Source organism: Diadema setosum, chromosome 21 (genome assembly GCF_964275005.1).
Source record: "Diadema setosum chromosome 21, eeDiaSeto1, whole genome shotgun sequence".
In the NCBI taxonomy this organism is placed as follows: domain Eukaryota; kingdom Metazoa; phylum Echinodermata; class Echinoidea; order Diadematoida; family Diadematidae; genus Diadema; species Diadema setosum.
This window is the reverse complement of record NC_092705.1, coordinates 6,498,715-6,518,898: the sequence shown is the minus strand read 5'-3', so window position 1 is coordinate 6,518,898 and position 20,184 is coordinate 6,498,715. Positions and strand designations below refer to the sequence as shown.

At 37.4% G+C, this 20,184-nt stretch overlaps 1 protein-coding gene across 1 annotated transcript; it reads left to right on the top strand.

Annotated features, from left to right (window-relative positions):
* Positions 1 to 395: 395 nt before the first annotated feature.
* LOC140244720 (lysosomal dipeptide transporter MFSD1-like) lies at positions 396 to 19,790 on the top strand. Its single transcript, XM_072324334.1, has 15 exons — positions 396 to 852; positions 2,176 to 2,228; positions 4,200 to 4,312; positions 5,519 to 5,629; positions 6,127 to 6,235; positions 6,916 to 7,012; positions 8,076 to 8,174; positions 9,562 to 9,673; positions 10,261 to 10,317; positions 11,112 to 11,268; positions 13,085 to 13,182; positions 13,875 to 13,987; positions 15,145 to 15,259; positions 16,207 to 16,306; positions 17,021 to 19,790. Exons 1-15 carry the CDS (start codon positions 627 to 629, stop codon positions 17,078 to 17,080), a joined length of 1,620 nt encoding a protein of 539 aa, XP_072180435.1. The 5' UTR covers positions 396 to 626; the 3' UTR covers positions 17,081 to 19,790.
* The last annotated feature ends 394 nt before the right edge of the window (positions 19,791 to 20,184 follow it).

Here is a 20,184-nt window from a genome sequence, read left to right as displayed (position 1 = left end):
CATGCTTCATAAAAGGGAATTTAATTAGCGAAACACCATTCTTTTCTTATCCAGACTAAACCAAGAGACTTTAGGATAAATGTAGCTATTCACTGCTACTTAAAATAGTTGTATGGTTTGAATTTTGCGATACTTTAAAACCCTACAGATTTCTTGTTCATGACAGTCCCTGTATCTCTTGATCACGATCTCCTCGGGACATGTATGTTGATGTATTGTGTCGATGTGTTTATCGGGAAACGTTGAATAGATAAAGGGTCGAGATGTCTGTGCTCCATCCTGACTCGTGACCAGCTGCAGCTGCAACAATCAACAACAGTGGAGGAGCAGTGGATCGTACATGTAGGCCTACCACGAGTGGAGCCGTAGGAGGAAGAGAACTTGACTCTGCACTGTGATGTGTGCATTGTAGAGTGAATTTACCAGCAACCAGTCAGTACCGTGAGTTGCACTCGAGTGTATGCAGGTCAGTAAGAAAGTTGTCCTGCTCTGATTACCAATGTCGTGACAATTGACGGATTTTGAAGGCGTATGTTGACTGTCTACTATCTCTGCTACTTCGTAAGTTAGGGATCTAGAACTCTACGATATCGGATAGAAGTCTGGGAGACTTAGTCGACCTAATCATGGCAGACGGTGACTACAATTACGATGACGGGAACTCCCCGCTTGTCAGTGGTAGGCCCGACAGAAATCATCATGCATCAAATGATGGGAGGGTTGTCGAGGAAGAGGAACACGACGACGACGACGACGTGGAACTGACAGGCTGCGGAGCGACAGCGGCCTGCGATCCCCGGAAACCTCTTCATCGATATCTCATGCTTATTCTCATCTGTTTTCTTAGTTTTGGTGAGAACTAAGCATCGCTTGCGTTTGTTTATTAAAGCCACTAATTTTAGAACTATCAAAGTTAACTCTTCAGAATAAACACGATAAAGATTGTAAAACATATTGGAATATGGCCATGGGATTGTAAGTTATGTTATTGCCTTGATTTAGAAGTCTACTTTTCTTGCCAATTGGTATTTGTGATAAATTAATTTCTATGGATAAATCCACCACTCAAATGAAATAAATCTTCTGGTTCAGTCTGCAGTCTTCAAACTTGAACTGGATTCTAGCAAACTTTGTGGATGTGTTTGGTGTTGGGTGTGAAATGCAGTGGTTGTGTTTGAGGTGCATGGTGCAGAGTAAAATGTAAGAGAGGGTGTCTCTACTTTCTGTCTGGTAGTAGATAAGGCCCTAAACTAGTCAGTTTGTTATTTATATTGATTATTAAAAGATAAGATTTTGGGTAAGAGTTTAAGACTGAGATTTATAGTGTGTTTAATTGCTAGATTTAAAATCTTGTATAATTGTAAAGAAGATTTTCTATTACATTTATAGTTATGGTACACCATGATAATAATGTCATTGGAATTAGACAAATAGTTGCAGACCGAATACTTGTGAAGTCCAAGAAATAAATTTACATGTGGATGTGGAGAATCTAATCGTAGGTTTTACAGTTGTGTGATAAGAATTGAAAATTGAGGGGTGTCCAAACTACCATGTGAGCCTTTGCTCTGTAGACTCTACAAAGTATTAATAGGCCTATGCTATAGTAATGTAGATTTTGAAGAACTATTAACAGTATGGAATTACTTTTGAAAGGATTACATTTTTTAACTGAAATGAGCACAACAAGCATGTATCTTAATTGTACACATATCAATTTATATTAATATTTTAAACAAAGCAAGGTATTTGTAGAAATTGTATCTAAAGTATACACAGTTGTATGTGCATGTGCATGTGTGTGTGTGTGTGTGTGTGTGTGTGTGTGCTGGTTGTATGCATCCTTAACCTGTTGAGGACGGACTGATTTTGCTACAACACGCATTTCCCATAGACACCTGCCCGAGTATACTCGGGACTCGTCCTCAACGGGTTAACTTTATACCACCATCTTTTATTTGAAGCCCTCTTGACCTGGAAGATTCTATTTCATTGAACATGAGTCATGTGCAAAGGAGTACTGTACCATCATGTGGTCAGGATCTGCATACAAATGTACTACAAGTAGGCCTATCTGCACTACAAACCTTCAAAAAACGCAAACTTGTGTTTTTTGAAGGTTTGTATATACTTGTATATTATTATCATTTTTTTTTTCCTTATCACTTTACACAGGAAGCTATTTCTGCTATGACAACCCAGCAGCCCTTCAAGACCAGATCAAAGAGGTACATAAAAATCTCATTTGATTTGAGTTGATTTGATTTGATATGATCTGATGATTGATTGATTTGATAATTTATTGATTTGATGATTGATTGATTGATTGATTGATTGATTGATTGATTGATTGATTGATTGATTGATTTGCTTATTTGATTTATTTATTCTGTGTCTGGCAACACTTAACAATTCCATATTTTCAGCAATATCATCAAACATGGTGCTGTACACCATGGCTAACTCCTACAATTTCAACAATTTTCTTTACTCATGCACATATGTAACACAATTACGTGTGTGATATATTTCCATACTGAACAGTTGCATATAAGCTAGTTACAGTTTGGCTCTTTTGTAACAGATGATACATAACATCAGTACAATAAAACAAGGGGTCCTACATGATCCTCGTGGAATAGAGTGATAAGGAAAGAGAAAGAGAGAAAAAGGGAGTAAGAAAGAGGGAGAGATCTAGAGGAGAGAAGGGTGATAGAATTTTTTAAAAGAGAGAAAAATTAAATGGGACAAAATAAGGCAAAAGCATTAACAGTAGCAGAGAAAGGACTTGTCTGAGTATATCATGACGTGCTTCAAATTACTTTCACATTGTGGTACTATATTGAGTCTCAGTGGTGTCAAGCTTTGTCAAATATGGTACAGAATACACAACATGCCTTGGAAACAATTCAATGTTTTGACACACAATCCATACAAAATGTGCTATAATATTATTAAACATAATTTGCATTTCTACATCTTTTGATGTACCTCGTATACAAGAACATGATGTATATTTGTTTGTGTTTGTGTGGTTGGGACTGTTGGTTGAGTACCTTGAGTACTAGGGAGTTGTGGCTCAGTAGATATATCATGGACTATAAAGCTAGAGGTCACTGGTTTGAATCATGTGGCAGCAGTGATTGTGTCTTCTGTCAAGGCACTTTAACCTTGTTGCTTTTCGTCCTTCGGAGGTGACCAGAAATGTTGGTCCCATTGTTGCTAGCTTACTACAGTGCACTCCCGTTATAACGAAATGCTCGGGACCGGCAGTTTTCTTTCGTTATAACGAAATTTCGTTATAACCGAACAAATACAATATATAACGAAAACAAGGAAGCCAAGCATATATGATATTCTGTTTGTCGCATACTTGTCATACACTGAAAATAAAACGAGTAGTTATTCAATTTCAGATTATTGTATTACCATATAACGCAAATTTCCCTCGAAAACAGTGCGTGACACACCAAGCGAACACACAGTGATGTGACGCGTTCGCCCATGCAGAGACGCTAAAAATGCTTGTTCCGCTACGTATTTTCGAAAGCGATCCTCAGTTCGTTATAACGGAGCACATTTCTTTTATTTTTCTTTGTCAGTGGTGCTCGGAAAAGACTTCGTTGTAACGAAAATTTCGTTATAACCGTGTTCGTTGTAACGGGAGTCCACTGTAGTAGTCATTACCTCTTTAGTGGTCATGTAAAATGATTCATTATTCAGTTCAATAAAGTATACAATATAAAATGGTTCGAGGGGGGAATTTCTTTTCAAATGATGTGCTTAAGAAAGCATGTTGCATTGTCCCTAGTTTTGCAGTGACAGTTTTAATGACCTCTTGTGTAATAAAGTGGGTTACCAGTAGTACATGTACTCTTTTATGTACACTGTAGCAAGTCACCTTGATAATGGTTGTCCAGCTGTTACAGTCGGTGAAGTAAGATGACAAAATACTCTATTGCATTTGCATGTTGTCACATTGTCACATTTCACTCAACTGTAATGTTGCGTTACCTGTACATCAATTTACAAACAAACTTAAAGAACAAGTGCCGGTATAATATCCATAACGCTGTGTGATCTTTTATAAGAACCTCCCATAACCCAATTTACAGTACCGGAAGTCTTTGTTCAGGCTTGCCGTCCAACAACTTGTACATGTACTTTGCAGTCCACGTTTGTGTGTATCTTTCATACAGGCAATGAATGTAGACACCACAAGATTCATGCTGCTGTACTCACTTTACTCATGGCCCAATGTTGTGCTCTGCTTCTGTGGTGGATTCCTGCTGGACAAAGTTTTCGGCATCAGGTAAACCTCGAACTAAATGAGCAGGGTGCTTCAAACCATCATCTCTGCATGCTGGGGGCAACTTGCAGTTGGGCAAGTGAAATGAAGGGTACTCACATGTTAAAGGTTACAGAAACTTGCTCAGATGCTCACTTTGGCAAGTGGAAAAATCATTTTGTTGTTTTTGTTTAATTCATTGCCTTCATGTGAGTGCCAAAGCCCTAGAAAGTACATTGATGTTGTTTTCTTGTCAACCACAAATGGTCATTATACAATCTACGGCCCATGAATTTGTTATCACTGCTGGTGCCAGGTTCCCCGATTGATGAGTTCATGTACTAACTCGAGTCTTTTTGCATACATATGTCAATTCTCAAAAAAAAAAACAAAAAAACACATTTATATTGACAGTTCTAGAATTTGCATCAAAAGAATTAAATTTGTGTAGTATTGGGACTTGGTGCTTTATAAAGTGTTAAAATTCAAGTGTAAGTATTTTCTTGCATGTGGAAGTATTCACTTGTGATATTCAACTTTGTGGATATATACCCCCCCCCCCTTATTACAAGAACTATCAAAGGTACATTGTGTGAAAAAAAAACACCAAAATGTATACATGCAAGTGCATTCTTTGAACAAGGTTGCAAAACTTTGCAAAAACTCCTCATTCAAAGATCTATCAAATGTATGAACTGGTAATGTGCACACTTTGAACAAGGTTACAAAACTGTTAAGAGTCAATAGTTTTTGTGACACTATAACCAGGATGACCATGACTAGATATGCAACTAGCCAGTCTATCTGTGGCAGTTTTCTAGTTTTACACATGTGTATACTTGTATTCTATACTGTGTGTATACTTGTATTCTATACTGTGTGTATACATAACTTGTGCGACCCTCATCCAAACATACTCTTGGTGATGGTACAATGTATGAATGAGATATTATGTATAATTTTGGGTGTAGCCTATGTATGTGAAAATCCCTTTTCCTCATTGAGCAGTGCTTGCTGTCTAAAGAGAATTTGATATTCATGTAGTTTACAGCAGTTCATGATTACTGATCAGTCTATCACACAGTCTATCCAGGATGGGTTAATACGGTGTAATATATATGTGGCAGTAACTTGGTTTTGTCTTGTGATCATTTCACCCTCTGGTAGACAGTCAGTAACAAAGTTTTGTCGATATTTGTGTCACTGTTTTTGTGTCTCTTTTGTTTTCAGGCTTGGCACACTGATATTTGGCATGTTTGTCCTGGTCGGACAGTGCATATTTGCCCTGGGAGCAACAATTGACAGCTACACAACCATGCTGGTTGGACGATTCATCTTTGGGTGAGAATTGCAGCATTCTTCTTGCCTTGGTCTTGTCCATTCTTGACCAAAGAGGGCAGCAAAAAAACCCCACAAAAAAACACAACTGTAGGGACTCAATGCCCCACTGCATGTATTGCTGTTTCAATCAAATCTTGATCGTACAAACAAAGAATAAGCACTCATTCATCATTCATTTTTTGTATATATTTCCACATCTTAGTTATTAAAAAAGATAGAAGACATACAGAAAAATCATGCCATTCATTCAAGTAGACAGGTACAAGTAAGAACAGAGACAGGTAGGAACGCAAGATATGTTTGTACAATATTCACGTAACAGGGCATCACTTATGAGCCGGACGCTTGTTTGGAGGACACATTCAGAGGGCTATCTGTTAGAACTCGTGCAGAATTGGCATGTTTTGAATTGTTTTTATCCCCCCCCCCCTCATATATAAGAGGGTATTATTCATGCCCATGCTTTATGTTCTTTCTTCCTTCATATTTTGGTGCAGCCTTGGAGGGGAAAATCTTGCTGTGGCACAGAACACATACTCAGTGGCTTGGTTTAAGGGCAAAGAACTCAACATGGTCTTTGGTCTGCAGCTGAGCTTTTCACGAGTGGTAACAACTTTTCTCTGTTTTTTTCTTTTCTCTCTTTTTTGAATAGATTGTGGTTGTTTTCATGCACATTGTGCAGTAAAGGTTGTAGAGATACCAAGTCTCTTGGTTGTTATTCATTCTAGACTTGTTTTGTTCATGAGGAACAGAAAAGTGACATTAGTCTTCATTTTTTTTTTTTTATGGCCCATTGAACTGAGTACACGGGTGAAGTATGACAGGCTATACCTCAGACATGAAGTGAGTGATTTGAGTTTACATAATGCTCAACTACTGTTATATATTGAATCATGAGAAGTAGAGTACCAGGAACTCACAATTGTAATTTAGGTTTCATCTTTGAATCAATCAAAATACAAAAATATCACTCATTTAAATGCAAGCACTCCGGCATACAAAAGAACTTGGCAATAATAATCTATTATTAAAAATGGGAGGTCTGCCTACCATGCAACCAATTTTTGCAGCCCCCTTGTTGAAAGTCAGAAAGTATAAAGAAGTGTGTTGCAGTCTTCTGGAAATTAACATGCCATGAATGATGCATATCTCATGTCCTAAAGAAAGTGTCTATGTGTGCATTTAGATGGTTTCAATAGTGGGTGTTATCCGAGGATGTACCAATCATTCTGATGTAAATGTGAAAGTGATCTTATTAGTGTTGTTAAACTGTCTGTCTCTTTCAGGGTAGCACGCTGAACATGAACGCAGAAGTCCCCATTTACAACAAGCTGGATCCCAGCCTGCCCAGCAACACGAAACTAGCTTTTGCTCTGTGGGTCGGTGAGTATATAAGATGCTTCTGTTTGATTAATTGGTTTCTATCTTATGGCTGTGAACTGAGCACACACTACCATGGATAATGAAGTACATAAACCATATCAAATTATTGTGTGTGTGCCCTAGATGCATGGAAACCCTGTTAGATGTGTAATGTCTGCACACAGCATATTTGCAGCTCAGCCCCTGACGTTGAACAGGCACACATGGTACATGTTACCTGAAAGGATCAAAATGTTCAAGACTGGTTTCAGGTGATAGATTACAGATTATACCATTGCTTGTCATCAAGCAAGCCCTAGTTTAGTCCCTTAACCTGTTGAAGACTAGTCCTGAGTATACCCAGGCAGGTACATGATATCTATGGGAAATACGTTGTATAGCAAAATAAGCGGGTCATTCTTCAATGGGTTAAAAGAACAAGGTGGTACAGATTCGACTCCCGTTTTCACGTATCCCTGTTGGAAGGCTATCAGGATGTACAGTAATAGGAAATACAGCTGTATATCTTCTTGATAGTCTTAGCAGCTTCACCAACATTACTATCACAAAGAATTCAAAAATACACATGATTGATGTGAGTCATGAAAATGATGATAGTATAAAGTTGGACCCTACTTTAGTGAGTGGCTGTTTTGACACTTATGGTAATTGCAGTATTATACCTGATAGAGTATTGTGTCTAAATCAGAGTATTGTTGCTGTATGCTTTAATGTGTAATGCATGTAGCCTAATTTTAAATGAATTGTTCTTGTAACCCCTTGTATTACCGTTTATTTAATGTTTGGTTCCAATTCATGACGACACAGACCTGTGAATGTGTTCATGTTATTGCTTGAACGCCTATTGAATATCATTGTTGAATGAATCCTTTCAATATTTGTGAACTCTTGACAAGTCATTGTGTAGATGTGTTTAATGCTTCATTGTTCACCAGAGCACATAATTGGCGACTGCAATACAACGGCAGTATAAGATATTCACTAGCTGTACAGTGAGTGAATATCCCCTCATGTTTTTGTTTTTGTTAGTTATTTCTTTCTTTGTATCACATCACAATAATAGGAGCCGGAATGTGCGTGTTCTCTATTTTCTGTGCCTCGCTGCTCGGCTACTTTGACATCCGAGCTGCAAGAATATTGAAACGTGATGCTGGAAAAACAGGTGAGGCATTACGAAGAGGCACAGAATTAAACCCACAACACATATTGGCAGCATGACCCTGTCTGAAAATGTCCGAAGTTTCCCATCCAGAAAACATCTACAACCATATCTAATAACCAGTTAGAAAGAATGCAAGAAAATCATGCAGTGGTCAGACAAGTACACTGTATTTGCACATCTGGTAGATGATCAGTTTGTTGCAAGTGACTGAACAGTAAATACACAGATTTGTGTGGTAAACTTAATATCTTTTTTTTTTTTTTTTTTCATCATAATGGGTCAGTCAACCCTTGGCATTGTGAATGTGAGTGACCATGCATCACAAAGCCAATAAGAACTTCCATTGGTTGATTTTCCAAAGTCTATGAAAATACACATTTTGGGTCTGATTGATTGATTTGGGGTTTCCATTAATCTCCAGCAGGAGTACGCCTTTTCTCAAAATGAGCATTGACACCTATTTGATTTTCTACCATCTCTTTTGATGGTTTAGGAATAGTCATTTGTATTTGATGAATATACTTATCATCAAATTCAAGGTGTTACTCTTTTCTCACATAATCTAACCCTAGCTAGATAACTGATAATCCTATCTCATGAATTCTTGTGGGTTTTGTGGTAAAGGGTTACAACCAGGTAGGAGTTGTAAAGTGGTGGGGATGGCCAAGATTATGATTGCTGGCATACGGAGTATATGAGACGGCCAAAGTTTTATAATAGTGGCAGCGGTATCATATATTATACCGTTCATATGATTTTGACTGTTCAGTGAGATGCACATAAATGTACAATATGTATATACGAGTAATAAATCCATTCCAAAGAGCATAAAACACTTCTGCATTTTGGTATTCTTTAAGGTTAGTCTAGTTCCCCCCCCCCCCCCCCGTCTTATCCCATAGTATTTTAGAACCAGACAGGAACAAACACATAGTGAATGAATGCACTTGTAAATAATACAAATCAATCGATAGATTAATGAATAGATAAAGATGTAACAGTAATGCCAAATAGTTGCTAAGTAATGAAAATATGAAGATAAGTATAAACAAGTCCCATTTGCTATATATGGAGGGATTATACATGAAACATCCATCACTATTATAAATGGCAAGAAAGCACTAAGTAAACCTGGAAAACTGAAGCTCATGATGAAAAGACAACAAGATGATATTTTTGAATCTTGGAAAATAAACTGAAATTCTGGATGTAGAGTGAATACCCGTTTATAGTAAGATATAAAGTCACCAGTAAAAATTGAATGAGAGGTGACAAAAACATAACAGGTCTTTTCTAAAGAACTGTCAAATGTTATTTTGTAAAAAAAAAAAAAGAAAGAAAAAAGACTGTATGAAGTAATTTGAATGTGTTGAATGCTGTACATCAGGTGAAACGATCAAGCTGTCGGACATCAAAGACTTCCCCGCCACGCTCTGGCTGATCTTCCTCATCTGCGTCTTCTACTATGTGACTGTCTTCCCATTTATCGGTCTTGGAGTGTAGGTATCCCGGGGCAGGGGGGAAATGAAATATTTTGGGCTGTTTCGATCAGGATTTGTGCTGGAATTTGACGAAAATTAGATTTGACTGAGAATGTTTAGATTATTTGAGGGTTACGAGATGTGGGATAGACATGCTGTTTGGTACATGTATAGTGGCAGGAGAAAGCCGCATTTTTAAATGTTTATTTGTAGATTTTTTTGGGGAGGGGGAGTGTTGAGAAGTTCAGGGATAAAAGAGATTCGTTGAAGTGGGACTAAAACTTTAAATGACACTATCTTGGCTTTACTGTGAAAAAAGGGGCACTCTTATGTTGAAACTAATTGATTGTAGTGACATATGTGCACATGTATAAAGTATAAATGTGATTTGGAAATTGGCAGTCACTTTTCATGAAATCAGTGTTATAAAGTCTAATTGCCTGTATTCAGAGTTGTTGTTTTATTTCTTTGACTTGCTTTAGTTTGTTCTCTAGTATCTGTAGCCCATGTCTAAACATCTTCGTAATGATAAGTGAAAGCCCCTTGCCTCCATTTAATACTTCCAGTTGTGAGTGAATTATGCTTTTTCTGTTTTGGCCCTCCAGGGTATTCTTCCAGGATAAATTCAACATGTCAACTGCTCAAGCCAGCTTGGTCAACAGGTATGCAACAATGCCAGTAGTACTGTACTGGCTGCTCACTATTCAATTATGAAGTTTACCCTTCAGTGATTGCAAAGGGGACAAAGCTTGTACCTGGGAGTAGGTCCAGATGCAGTGCCATAATCACAGCAGTAGTGACAAAATCAGAAATTTAGAGACCATTTGTACTTATCACCCAGATTTGCAAATTCTCTGAATTGTCAGAGACTCGGTAAAGTGGAGGTAATCTTCTGGCCCTGTGTTCTAGTAACACAGTGACCCCAAAGTCTTCACAATAATCTTCATGATTGCAGTCTTATTTATTTTATAAAGGAAAACGTTAAAGGATACGCTGTGGGATGAAATTTCTCTATTCTACAAGTGTAGCTCTGTTACATCGTTTGGTCGTTCTGAAACAAACATCATGCAGTCTGTTGTGACAGAGACCACTTTGAGAGTAGGTGGGAGATTTCTGAACTCCAAACCCGAAAAGTTGTTAGCAGAACTCCCTTTAGGCCCCATTGGTCACAGTCTGGACCATATGACCCGAGTGTTCTACTTCTTGGCAGAGTTCTCCTCAATAGCTGAATCCATACACTGACAACTCCAATTATGCTAAAAAACATGTGCAAACTTCAAAAAAAAAAAAAAAAGTGTGTAAATATCATCTTGCTATTGAAGTCTCCTCAAGCTCTTAACTGTTCTTAAATGATATAATACATGTAAACATGTATGTTCTGTCTTTTTCCCCCTTCCTTTTCCACTTTCCACAACCCCTTTAATTTTGTGTTCTTTTATGACATTTCCCCGCACAGCCTTGTGTACTTCATTTCCGCGGCAGCATCACCTGTTCTGGGGTTCGTTGTCGACAGAACAGGCAAAAATATATTCTGGGTTGGCCTTGGCATTTTGTTAACCTTGGTGTCTCATGGTGCTCTTGCCTTTACGTTTCTTAATCCGTTTGTCACAATGGTGAGCTGAAACTTAGTCATTTTTATTTAAGTTTTTTATGCCTCCGCCACGTTGTGGTGCCGGAGGCATTATGTTTTCGGGTTGTCCGTCCGTCCGTCCTTCCGTCCGTCCGTAATGAATTTTGTGGACAAGGTAACTATCAAAACCTGTTGAGGTATCCTAATGAAACTTGGCATGTATGTGTATTAGGGGGTGAAGTTGTGCCTATCAACTTTTGGGTGCACATGCTCAAGGTCAAAGGTCAAAAGGTCAAGGTCAAATACATAAAATTTCACTTTTTCCACCATATCTATTGAATGCCTGAAGATATTTTCTTGAAACTTAGTGTATACATGTATTACCCAATTAAGATTCTCTGGTGAAAGTTTGGGTCATGAGGTCAAAGGTCAAAGGTCAAAAGGTCAAGGTCAAATACATGAAATTTCACTATTTTCGCCATATCTATTGAATGCCTGAAGATATTTTCCTGAAACTTAGTGTATACATGTATTACCCAATTAAGATTCTCTGGTGAAAGTTTGGGTCAAAGGTCAAAGGTCAAAAGGTCAAGTAAAAATATCAAACTTCTTCTTTTTTTTCTCCGTGCCTTGGAAAATTGTTCAAGGTATCTTCATGGAACATAGTATATACATGTACTGACTGGAAGTGATTATCTAGAGAATGTAGGATTCATGGGGTCAAAGGTCAGGGGTCAAGGGTCAAGTGCAACACTTCAAAATTTTACTATTTCCCTCATATTTATGCAATGCCAGCAGGGTTATTAGTTTTTTACACTTGGTGTATGCATGTGTAACCTAATAGAATTTCTCTGGAAAGTTTTTTTTTCTTCTTTTTTTTGCCTCAAAGGTCAAAAGGTCAAAGATCAAGTGAAAGTGCTGAACTAACTTTTTCCTACATATCTCGAAGTGGCTCAAATTATCTTGAAACTTAGTACATATTATGCATGTTCTACCTGAAAGTGATTATCTTATGAATTTTAGGGTCAAGGGCCAGATGAAAATGGTAACAATTTACTATTCAATTCAGAAATTGCACTTTTTCTCCACACCTGTACCTTTAAAATTACTCAATGCCTAAATGTATGAATGGGTCAAAGTCAAGTTAAAGTCCTTAAATCCCTAGATACATGCTCTCCTATTCATCCAATTAAACCTAGGTCAAGGAAGGTGAACATTCAACACATTTGTGACAAACTTGTCACTTCAATATTTTGCCAATTTTGTGCAAATGTAATCACACATTGTCCACATGTACTATCTAGACCTATTGGGAAAATCATGCATTATGGCGGAGGCATACCAGTCGCCAAAGCGACATTTCTAGTTTCTTGATAAAGCCTTTTTTCATGTAGTATGTTCTATGCAGTTTGACTGATAGATATGTATGATGCGAAAATGTACATCAAAAAAACAAAGAAGCTGTAATTGAATGCCTGAACAAAAACCGACTGTATCAGTTAATGTTGAGTAACATCAAATAATCATTCGTGATGTAATAAGCTATAAACAACTTGAATAATGTCCCTAAATTTTAGATTAAATTGTCTAGCTGTACCATTGAAGGATTTTTATAATTAACCTATTGGACGTTATCAAATAAAAATATATTTCTGTCAAGACAATGTAGAGTGATAACATGTAACAGTTATCATCCCCTGTAGCAGAAATGCTTTTTCAGTGTGCTTAATAAGATGCTTTATAATATGCAATATTTTCCTCCTTTATTCATTATATGCCCTTCCTTTAGTTCTCCAAATATGTTGCCATCAGCAATACGGTATATATTTTAATGTTGTATCTGTCTTTCTTGCTATCAGACGCTAATGGGTATTGCCTACTCCATCTTGGCTTGTGCACTGTGGCCCATAGTAGCCTTCATCATGCCCGAGCATCAACTAGGCACGTCGTATGGATGGTGAGCACTGCCAGGGTTTTGTGAGAAAGGATGGTGATAGGGATGATGATGGTGATGATGGCGATGTTGGCGTTTGTGGCGATGGTGGCGATGGTGGTGATGGAGATGATGGTGATGATGGTGATTCTCACGATGACGATGAAGATGATGATAATAATTCCATCTTGGGATAACTTCAAAGAGCTGCTGAAAGTGATTTTAACCAAGGTTCAAGGTTCAATAGTAATTATGGTGATGATTATTATGATGGTGATGATGATTATGATAATGATGATGGTGATGGTGGTGATGATGATCGCGACTTCAACAATGGTGAGGGGGTGGATGGAAACAATAACAGTCATAATTACAATTATATTTGTAATGAATGCATTCGTTGTGCTGCGAAATAAAGATAATAATGGCAATAAATTTTCTCCATGAGTAAATTTCTTTATATAGAAGATACTCTATGCACCATATGTGTAGCGAGTCTAATTTTTCGCGAATCGGGACCTCCCAAACAAAATTTCAAGGCTGACAGCAACAGCGTGCAATGGAACTTTTAATTGCACATCTCTTGATGAGTAATCAACCAATTGGAAAGCTCAATTCTCTTTAGGTGTTGTATAATAGAGGAATGACAAACTCAAATTACTATTGATTTTCATACCGCATCTACTAAATCCTGTCCCCTTGCATCAATCATGCAGCATGCAGTCCATCCAGAACCTTGGTCTGGCCGTGGTGGCGGTCATCGCTGGACTCCTCGTGGACGGGAACGGCTACCTGCTCTACGAGGTCTTCAACCTCACCTGCCTGTGTGGTAAGACTCTCAAGCCAGACAGAGACAGAATCTGAATTCCGAGAACAAGACAGCAGTCTCGTTCCTACCAAGCAAGGGAATTTTTTTTTTGTTTAATTCTAAGGATGTTGAGTAAACTTCTGGCAATCAAGAGATTTTCATATCATTATTTTTTAGGATGTTGTGTAGACACGATGTCCTCTGGATACATGCAGGCTGCAGCTTTTTGACAGCAGTGCTAAAATAGTTCTTCATTTGCTGCATTCTTTTCAATATGAAATCATTTTTCTGAAATGACCCCTTCTGTTAAGATCATGTACCCTCCACATGTTTTGTAGGGCTCAAGAAAGGATTTTTTGTTGTTATAATTCTTGATATTTGAAACATGCATAATGAGTCGTAAAAATCTATAATAAAAAGATAAGGTACCAAACCACAGAAGTATAATTTCTGAGATGCTATGGGTTAAAGTTTGTGTGTCCCTTTTGTAACCCTTGAAATTAGATTCCTTTCATAAGCTGCAATATTGTAGAGGTAGGCCTTTCCTCAAAATCATACAACTGGAAACTTCTGTATCATGGAGGGGGATTAAAAAGTATATATTTTCCAGTGAATTTATGTGCAAAACCCCCCAAAGCCCAACCATGACTATTTGTACAAAACTTTATAAGGGGAGCATATTCTCAGTGACATGTGCAAAAACAAAACGCTTAGACGTGTATTACAGAAAGATTTCATACACGATGTTGGGAGATATTATTCTTCAACTGTGTGATATTTTGTGACATTTGCAAAAGGGATATAATAACTATTTCTTATTGAGCGCTTTTACAGAGACCTAATCAAAGTGCTGTACAGTTAACATACAACATTCACAAAATATAAGAACATCATAAATTAAATTTTCCTTTTAAACATTTCTTTGAAACACATAGGCATAGTTGTTTTGGTAAAGTATTCCAGACAACAGACCCAGCATATGAGAATGTGTGTTTTTGTTTGTGGGATTCGTAGGATTGTTTTGTCAACTGTGACTAGAGTTGATATCTGGAGACCATAAGATTGGATAGTAGATGGGATAGATATACAAACTTTGAGGGGAAAAAAAAGGTAACCTAGTTTTTAGTGAAAATTTGATGTTACCCTGATGGTGCTCCTCCTCTCCCTCCTTCTCAAAGTGGCCATGATCTGCTGTGTGCTGCTCTACCTTATTGACTCCTCAAGAGGAGGTGCCCTCAACATGTCCACGGGCGAGAGGAAGAAGATAGCGAAGAAGGAGGCCGAGCTGGCGCAGTGAGTATGACCTCGTTGTTGCCATGGAGATGTGTGTGTGGGTGTGTTTATGTGCATCTCGGAGGATCAGCATAGAATTGGAAGGAGAGTCCTTGTTGTGTACATGTCTTCACAAGGCATGTCTAGCAATAAATGTGTCTTGGTTATTCGTAATCTTGTATTGGAAAAAAAAAAGTTCTCCTGTACTTAAAGGGGAAGGCTAGTAACTGATCAGTGGGAATCAGTGGAAATGCTGGAAGTTGATTGTTCCAATCCTTATGGGATTCATTCAAGAGTTCATTGTATATCTATTGTTGTGTGAAAATGATTTGTTTCAGAACGGTCTCATATTCAAGTAATGTGCAGATTAATGCTCCGTCACTGACCAGGGACGCTAACCTGGAAGCATTAAACTGCACATTACTTGAATATGAGACCATTCTGAAGCAAATCATTTTCACACAACAATAGATATACAATGAACTCTTGAATGAATCCCATAAGGATTGGAACAATCATCTCCCAGCATTTCCACTGATTCCCACTGATCAGTTACTAGCCTTCCCCTTTAAATAGGTGATAAACTATGTTTTGTCATATTATAACTTTGCCAAGCAATCACTTTGCACAGTGATTTCAAAATATTTTGTGTCTAATTCTTTACAGTTTGTTTGATAATTCTTTCTTGATACCTGGATTGAAGTCAATTGTATGTTTCCTTGTCCTTGTTGATCACATTATTGGACAGTATATGAAGTGGTGTACACTTATATGCAATTTCCTCTATGCTTTGCAGATCAATGTTTGTATCTTATGACTCACACATGTTGATAGAAATGAAAAGAATGAGCAGTTGGTAGCGGTTATCAGGTGCAGGTCTCAAGTTACAATGTACTTTGATATCACTTTGATGCATTTATGACATTTGGTGATGGTTTTGATGTCTTGCGGCGTTTGTACCGTTTCAGGGAGAAGAGTGGAGCCGACATGCCGAGCACATCCGGTGCGATCACGCCACGGAGCGCTTTCGCCCTTCGCAACAGATACTTGTCCCGACTGGGAGCCAAGGTAAGTTTCGTTCTCTTGATCACAGTGCCTCTCCCCTTTTCACTCTTCCTCCTGTCTGTCTATGGCTAAAGTGCTGTTGCCCAGTTCTTATTCTGCCTTCTATTCCCCCTTGTCAATATTCTAAAACTGATATTTTTGCGGCATGAAATTTTTACAAATTTGAGCCGACGGCCTTTTATTCGCAGCGTGAAATTTTCGCGAGTTGCCTCTAACATTCAATTCATATAGTGTAGACAAGAACTTTCGCGTGCATTTTGATTTCGCGTATCTTGGCTCTCGCGAAATTCATGAAATTAAAATGCACGCAAACATTCCTCATTTTACAGTATATAGTTTTTCTGTCACCTCTCCACTTTTCATTTAGCATCTGTGTACTTCACAAAGGTTTTCCTAGTCTCCTTTCAAGCACAAATACTTGTAATTCCACACCACATCATAGTTGTCTTTAATGAATGTTTAACCCATTGAGGACGAGTCCCGAGTATACTCGGGCAAGTGTCTATGGGAAATGCATGTTGTAGCAAAATCAGCCTGTCCTTAATGGGTTAATAGTGACCGCAAATTAGAAATGTTCTGGAATTCTAGACAAACATACTATTCTATTCAAAACATACCATTACTCTTGTGAGCATAAACACTGCTGTGAAATTTGTTATTAATGTTGTATTGTACATGCTGTCTCATATAGTTACTGTTTTCTTCATCTCTCTGCAGCTTCCAGACTCCTACAATCCCCACACACTGGCGCTGTCTCGACATGGTGTGCTTCAATAGCCCTGCAGAGGGAGCCCTACTTTTTTTATAACTTTTATACTTTTTTGCTCAAGGCCCATGTTGGAAAGCAACTGTGATGGAGAGAGAAGAAAGATGAGATGTGACGAGTCATTGGGGTACCCCGATGAACATATTCCAAGAAAGAGGTAGTTTGCATGGTGGAATGAATGTAAGGGTGTAGAGTTTATGGTTCACCGTTATAGCCTGATGAAATTGCATTTAATACATAAAAACTGAGAATTCTGGATAGTAAGGTAATTTTGCCAAAAAGGAAGAACTTTGAGACGTATTTCAAAATCCAGAGGTTGATATCTTCACACACGCCTTGTGGGGTCTGGTTGTTAAGTCTTGCATGAAATTTCACTAAAACTTAAAAAAATGGTCATTATGGTTTGTTTCTGTCAGAATTTCAAAACCTTTAAATGTTCTGAAATTCAAAACTCTCTGGTTTTATGCAAAGTGTTCCTGTTGTATTTTGGTTTTGTGTTAAAGTATAGAATCTCCTTAGTACTTGACTCTATCAAAATTTCAGAGATGTTTCAAGAAAAAATATTGGTCTGGTGACAAACATTCTGAACATTGTGGTTGCTGGGAAATTCGCAAGGCAAATTATACTCCAGTGGAAGTTCTGGTGTGAGGAGATTGTAGAAGTGCCCATATCTGGAAATTAATGTTTTGTAACTATTTCAGGCCTTCCTTGCGACACTTCTGCACAAATGTTTTAGACGAACTATGTGAAACAGTTGTACACATTGTATGACTTATTTTGATAGAATCATTATTTTCGTATGAAAACAAAACATTCCTAGTGTAGTGTGTAAGAAAAAAAAAAACACAGAAAAGAGAAGGTCAAAGTGTGTACCTGCAATTTGTGTGTCTCAGGTATTGTGGTGATTGGGAGGAATTAAAAATGGAGATCATGGACGCAGAAAACAATGTCACAAGCAGACTTCTGAATCATGCATGTTGAAACATGATGAACAGATGCCATGTTGCATCAGCTGACATTGCTTTTGTAAAAGATATGTTTGAAAAAACAAAAAAGTGAAAAAAAAAAAAAATCCTGATATGGTTCAGAAAGGCCCAAGCACAAATGTGATCGTGAAACCTTACTAACAATGAGTTTTATATTGACTTTAGAACAAATGTACTGAAAGGATTTGATAAGTTATACTAAGAATATGTTGTACTGACAGTAGATATCATTGTACATCTCACATCATCCACTTTTTGTTATATTATTCTCATTACCAAGAGGTTTCACTTATTATACTTGTCATTTACTGTATACGCCCTATACACTCAACCTTTAATAGCTACGAGAAAACTCGACTTATGGAGATCGCCTTGAGCAAGGTTGACTGTATTTATTGAGTTTAATTTGTCACTAATGGGGACTTCGTGACAATTTCGATAGTGGTAGAATCCATGATTTGGGAGGACCGAAATGGAGGGGAAAATGTATGTGTGCACGCCACTTTCATGTCGGGATAAGAGTTACAAATAATGTGTTATTTGCAATATGTTCATGTGTGGTTCAATTTGCAAAGAGCGCCCTGACGTGTGAAATTTGTGGGAAAAAAGCCCTCATGAAATATATGACTTTTAAAGTAAAAATCTCATGAAATATATGGTGTATGCATTATTTCTTGGGGAAAAAAACACACCCTACTTCTATCAACTCAATTTGTGTGAGCACACAATTCATATAGGCCTACATGTAATTTCTTTATTTTAGTTTGTCAATTCTTTAAACTATGAACAGATTTGGATATTTTATATTATGTATTTAAGAAGAGAGCTGTGCAAATTCTTTTATGACATTGAATTAACAAGAAAGTAATTTCTCATACTATTGTTTATATATCTTTCATTCAGCCATGTTATTGCCAAGTTGAAATGTTTAGCGCATAAAGTTCATGAAATCAAAAACGTTGTCACATATTTTGACATTTGATCACCGAGTACATGACCTTTTGAATAGCTATTCTGAGAACTTTCATATTTCATGAGCTGATGCTTTGCAGCATTTTTTGTATATTATTTTCAGAATTATCCTTAAGTATATTTAAAATTATATTTTGCCAACACATCCACATATCTCACCAAAGAATGGGGAAAGATCTCGTTGGAGGCTCTGTGTTGCATGGAAGAGGAAACTACTGTATCATGTTGCAATCATGTTCATGCAACTGCTGGAAATAAGATGTACAATAATCTGCAAGTTTGTACATTGCCTTCTTTTTCTTTTACATCTCTGCACAAAGGATTGGTTGCAAATGAGTGAAAAAAGGGTGAACAAGTAGACAAAACAGTGTAATCATCAGGTTTTTTAGTTTTTGATTAATACCAAAGAGATTGAAAATTACAATGCAATGGAAGACTGTTGGAATATTGACAAGTAATGGCACATTGTACATGCAGGTGATTATGAATTGTACACAGTAGTGATAATGGTCATTAGTTTTGAATATTACGTAAAAAGTGAAAGATCTGTGGATTTTTTTTATTATTTTCTAATTTTTTACATTTCAGGCCTGAACATCATGGAGCTTGCACTTTTTATGCATACAATATTGTACATTTATAGTTCCTGTATGATTACATCCACTTGACAAATTAAGCATAGAATTGATTTCTGTCTTTCAAGCAAGGCTTGTGATATTTGTTTCACAATTTTGATACAATAAATGATGATACATTTTGATGACAGTGGTGTCTTATCATCAAATGTTGTTATAGTATGGTACAATAGTAACAAAATGCGTACCTGTTATGATGTAGAATGCGAGAATGTGGAGATTTTCGTAATGCTGTGTGCAATAATTATTTTGAGGTAATCATTCATACCTGCTGACCGTGTGGACACGAATGTGTGTCCAAATAATTGGCTGAATAGGTTGTTACAGTTGGCCATGGATTGTGTCAAATGCAAATGACATTGGCTCAAGCAGAGATGCCAGGTTTCTCAACTGGTTTGGTTTGGAGTGTGAAACGGTGATTTTATAGGGAAGCAATGAAGTGCTTGGGGGTGGAATGGAAAACATTCTGCATTTAAAAACTGTGTAACTTTTCATAGAAATGCTAGATATGCAGTGAGCAAA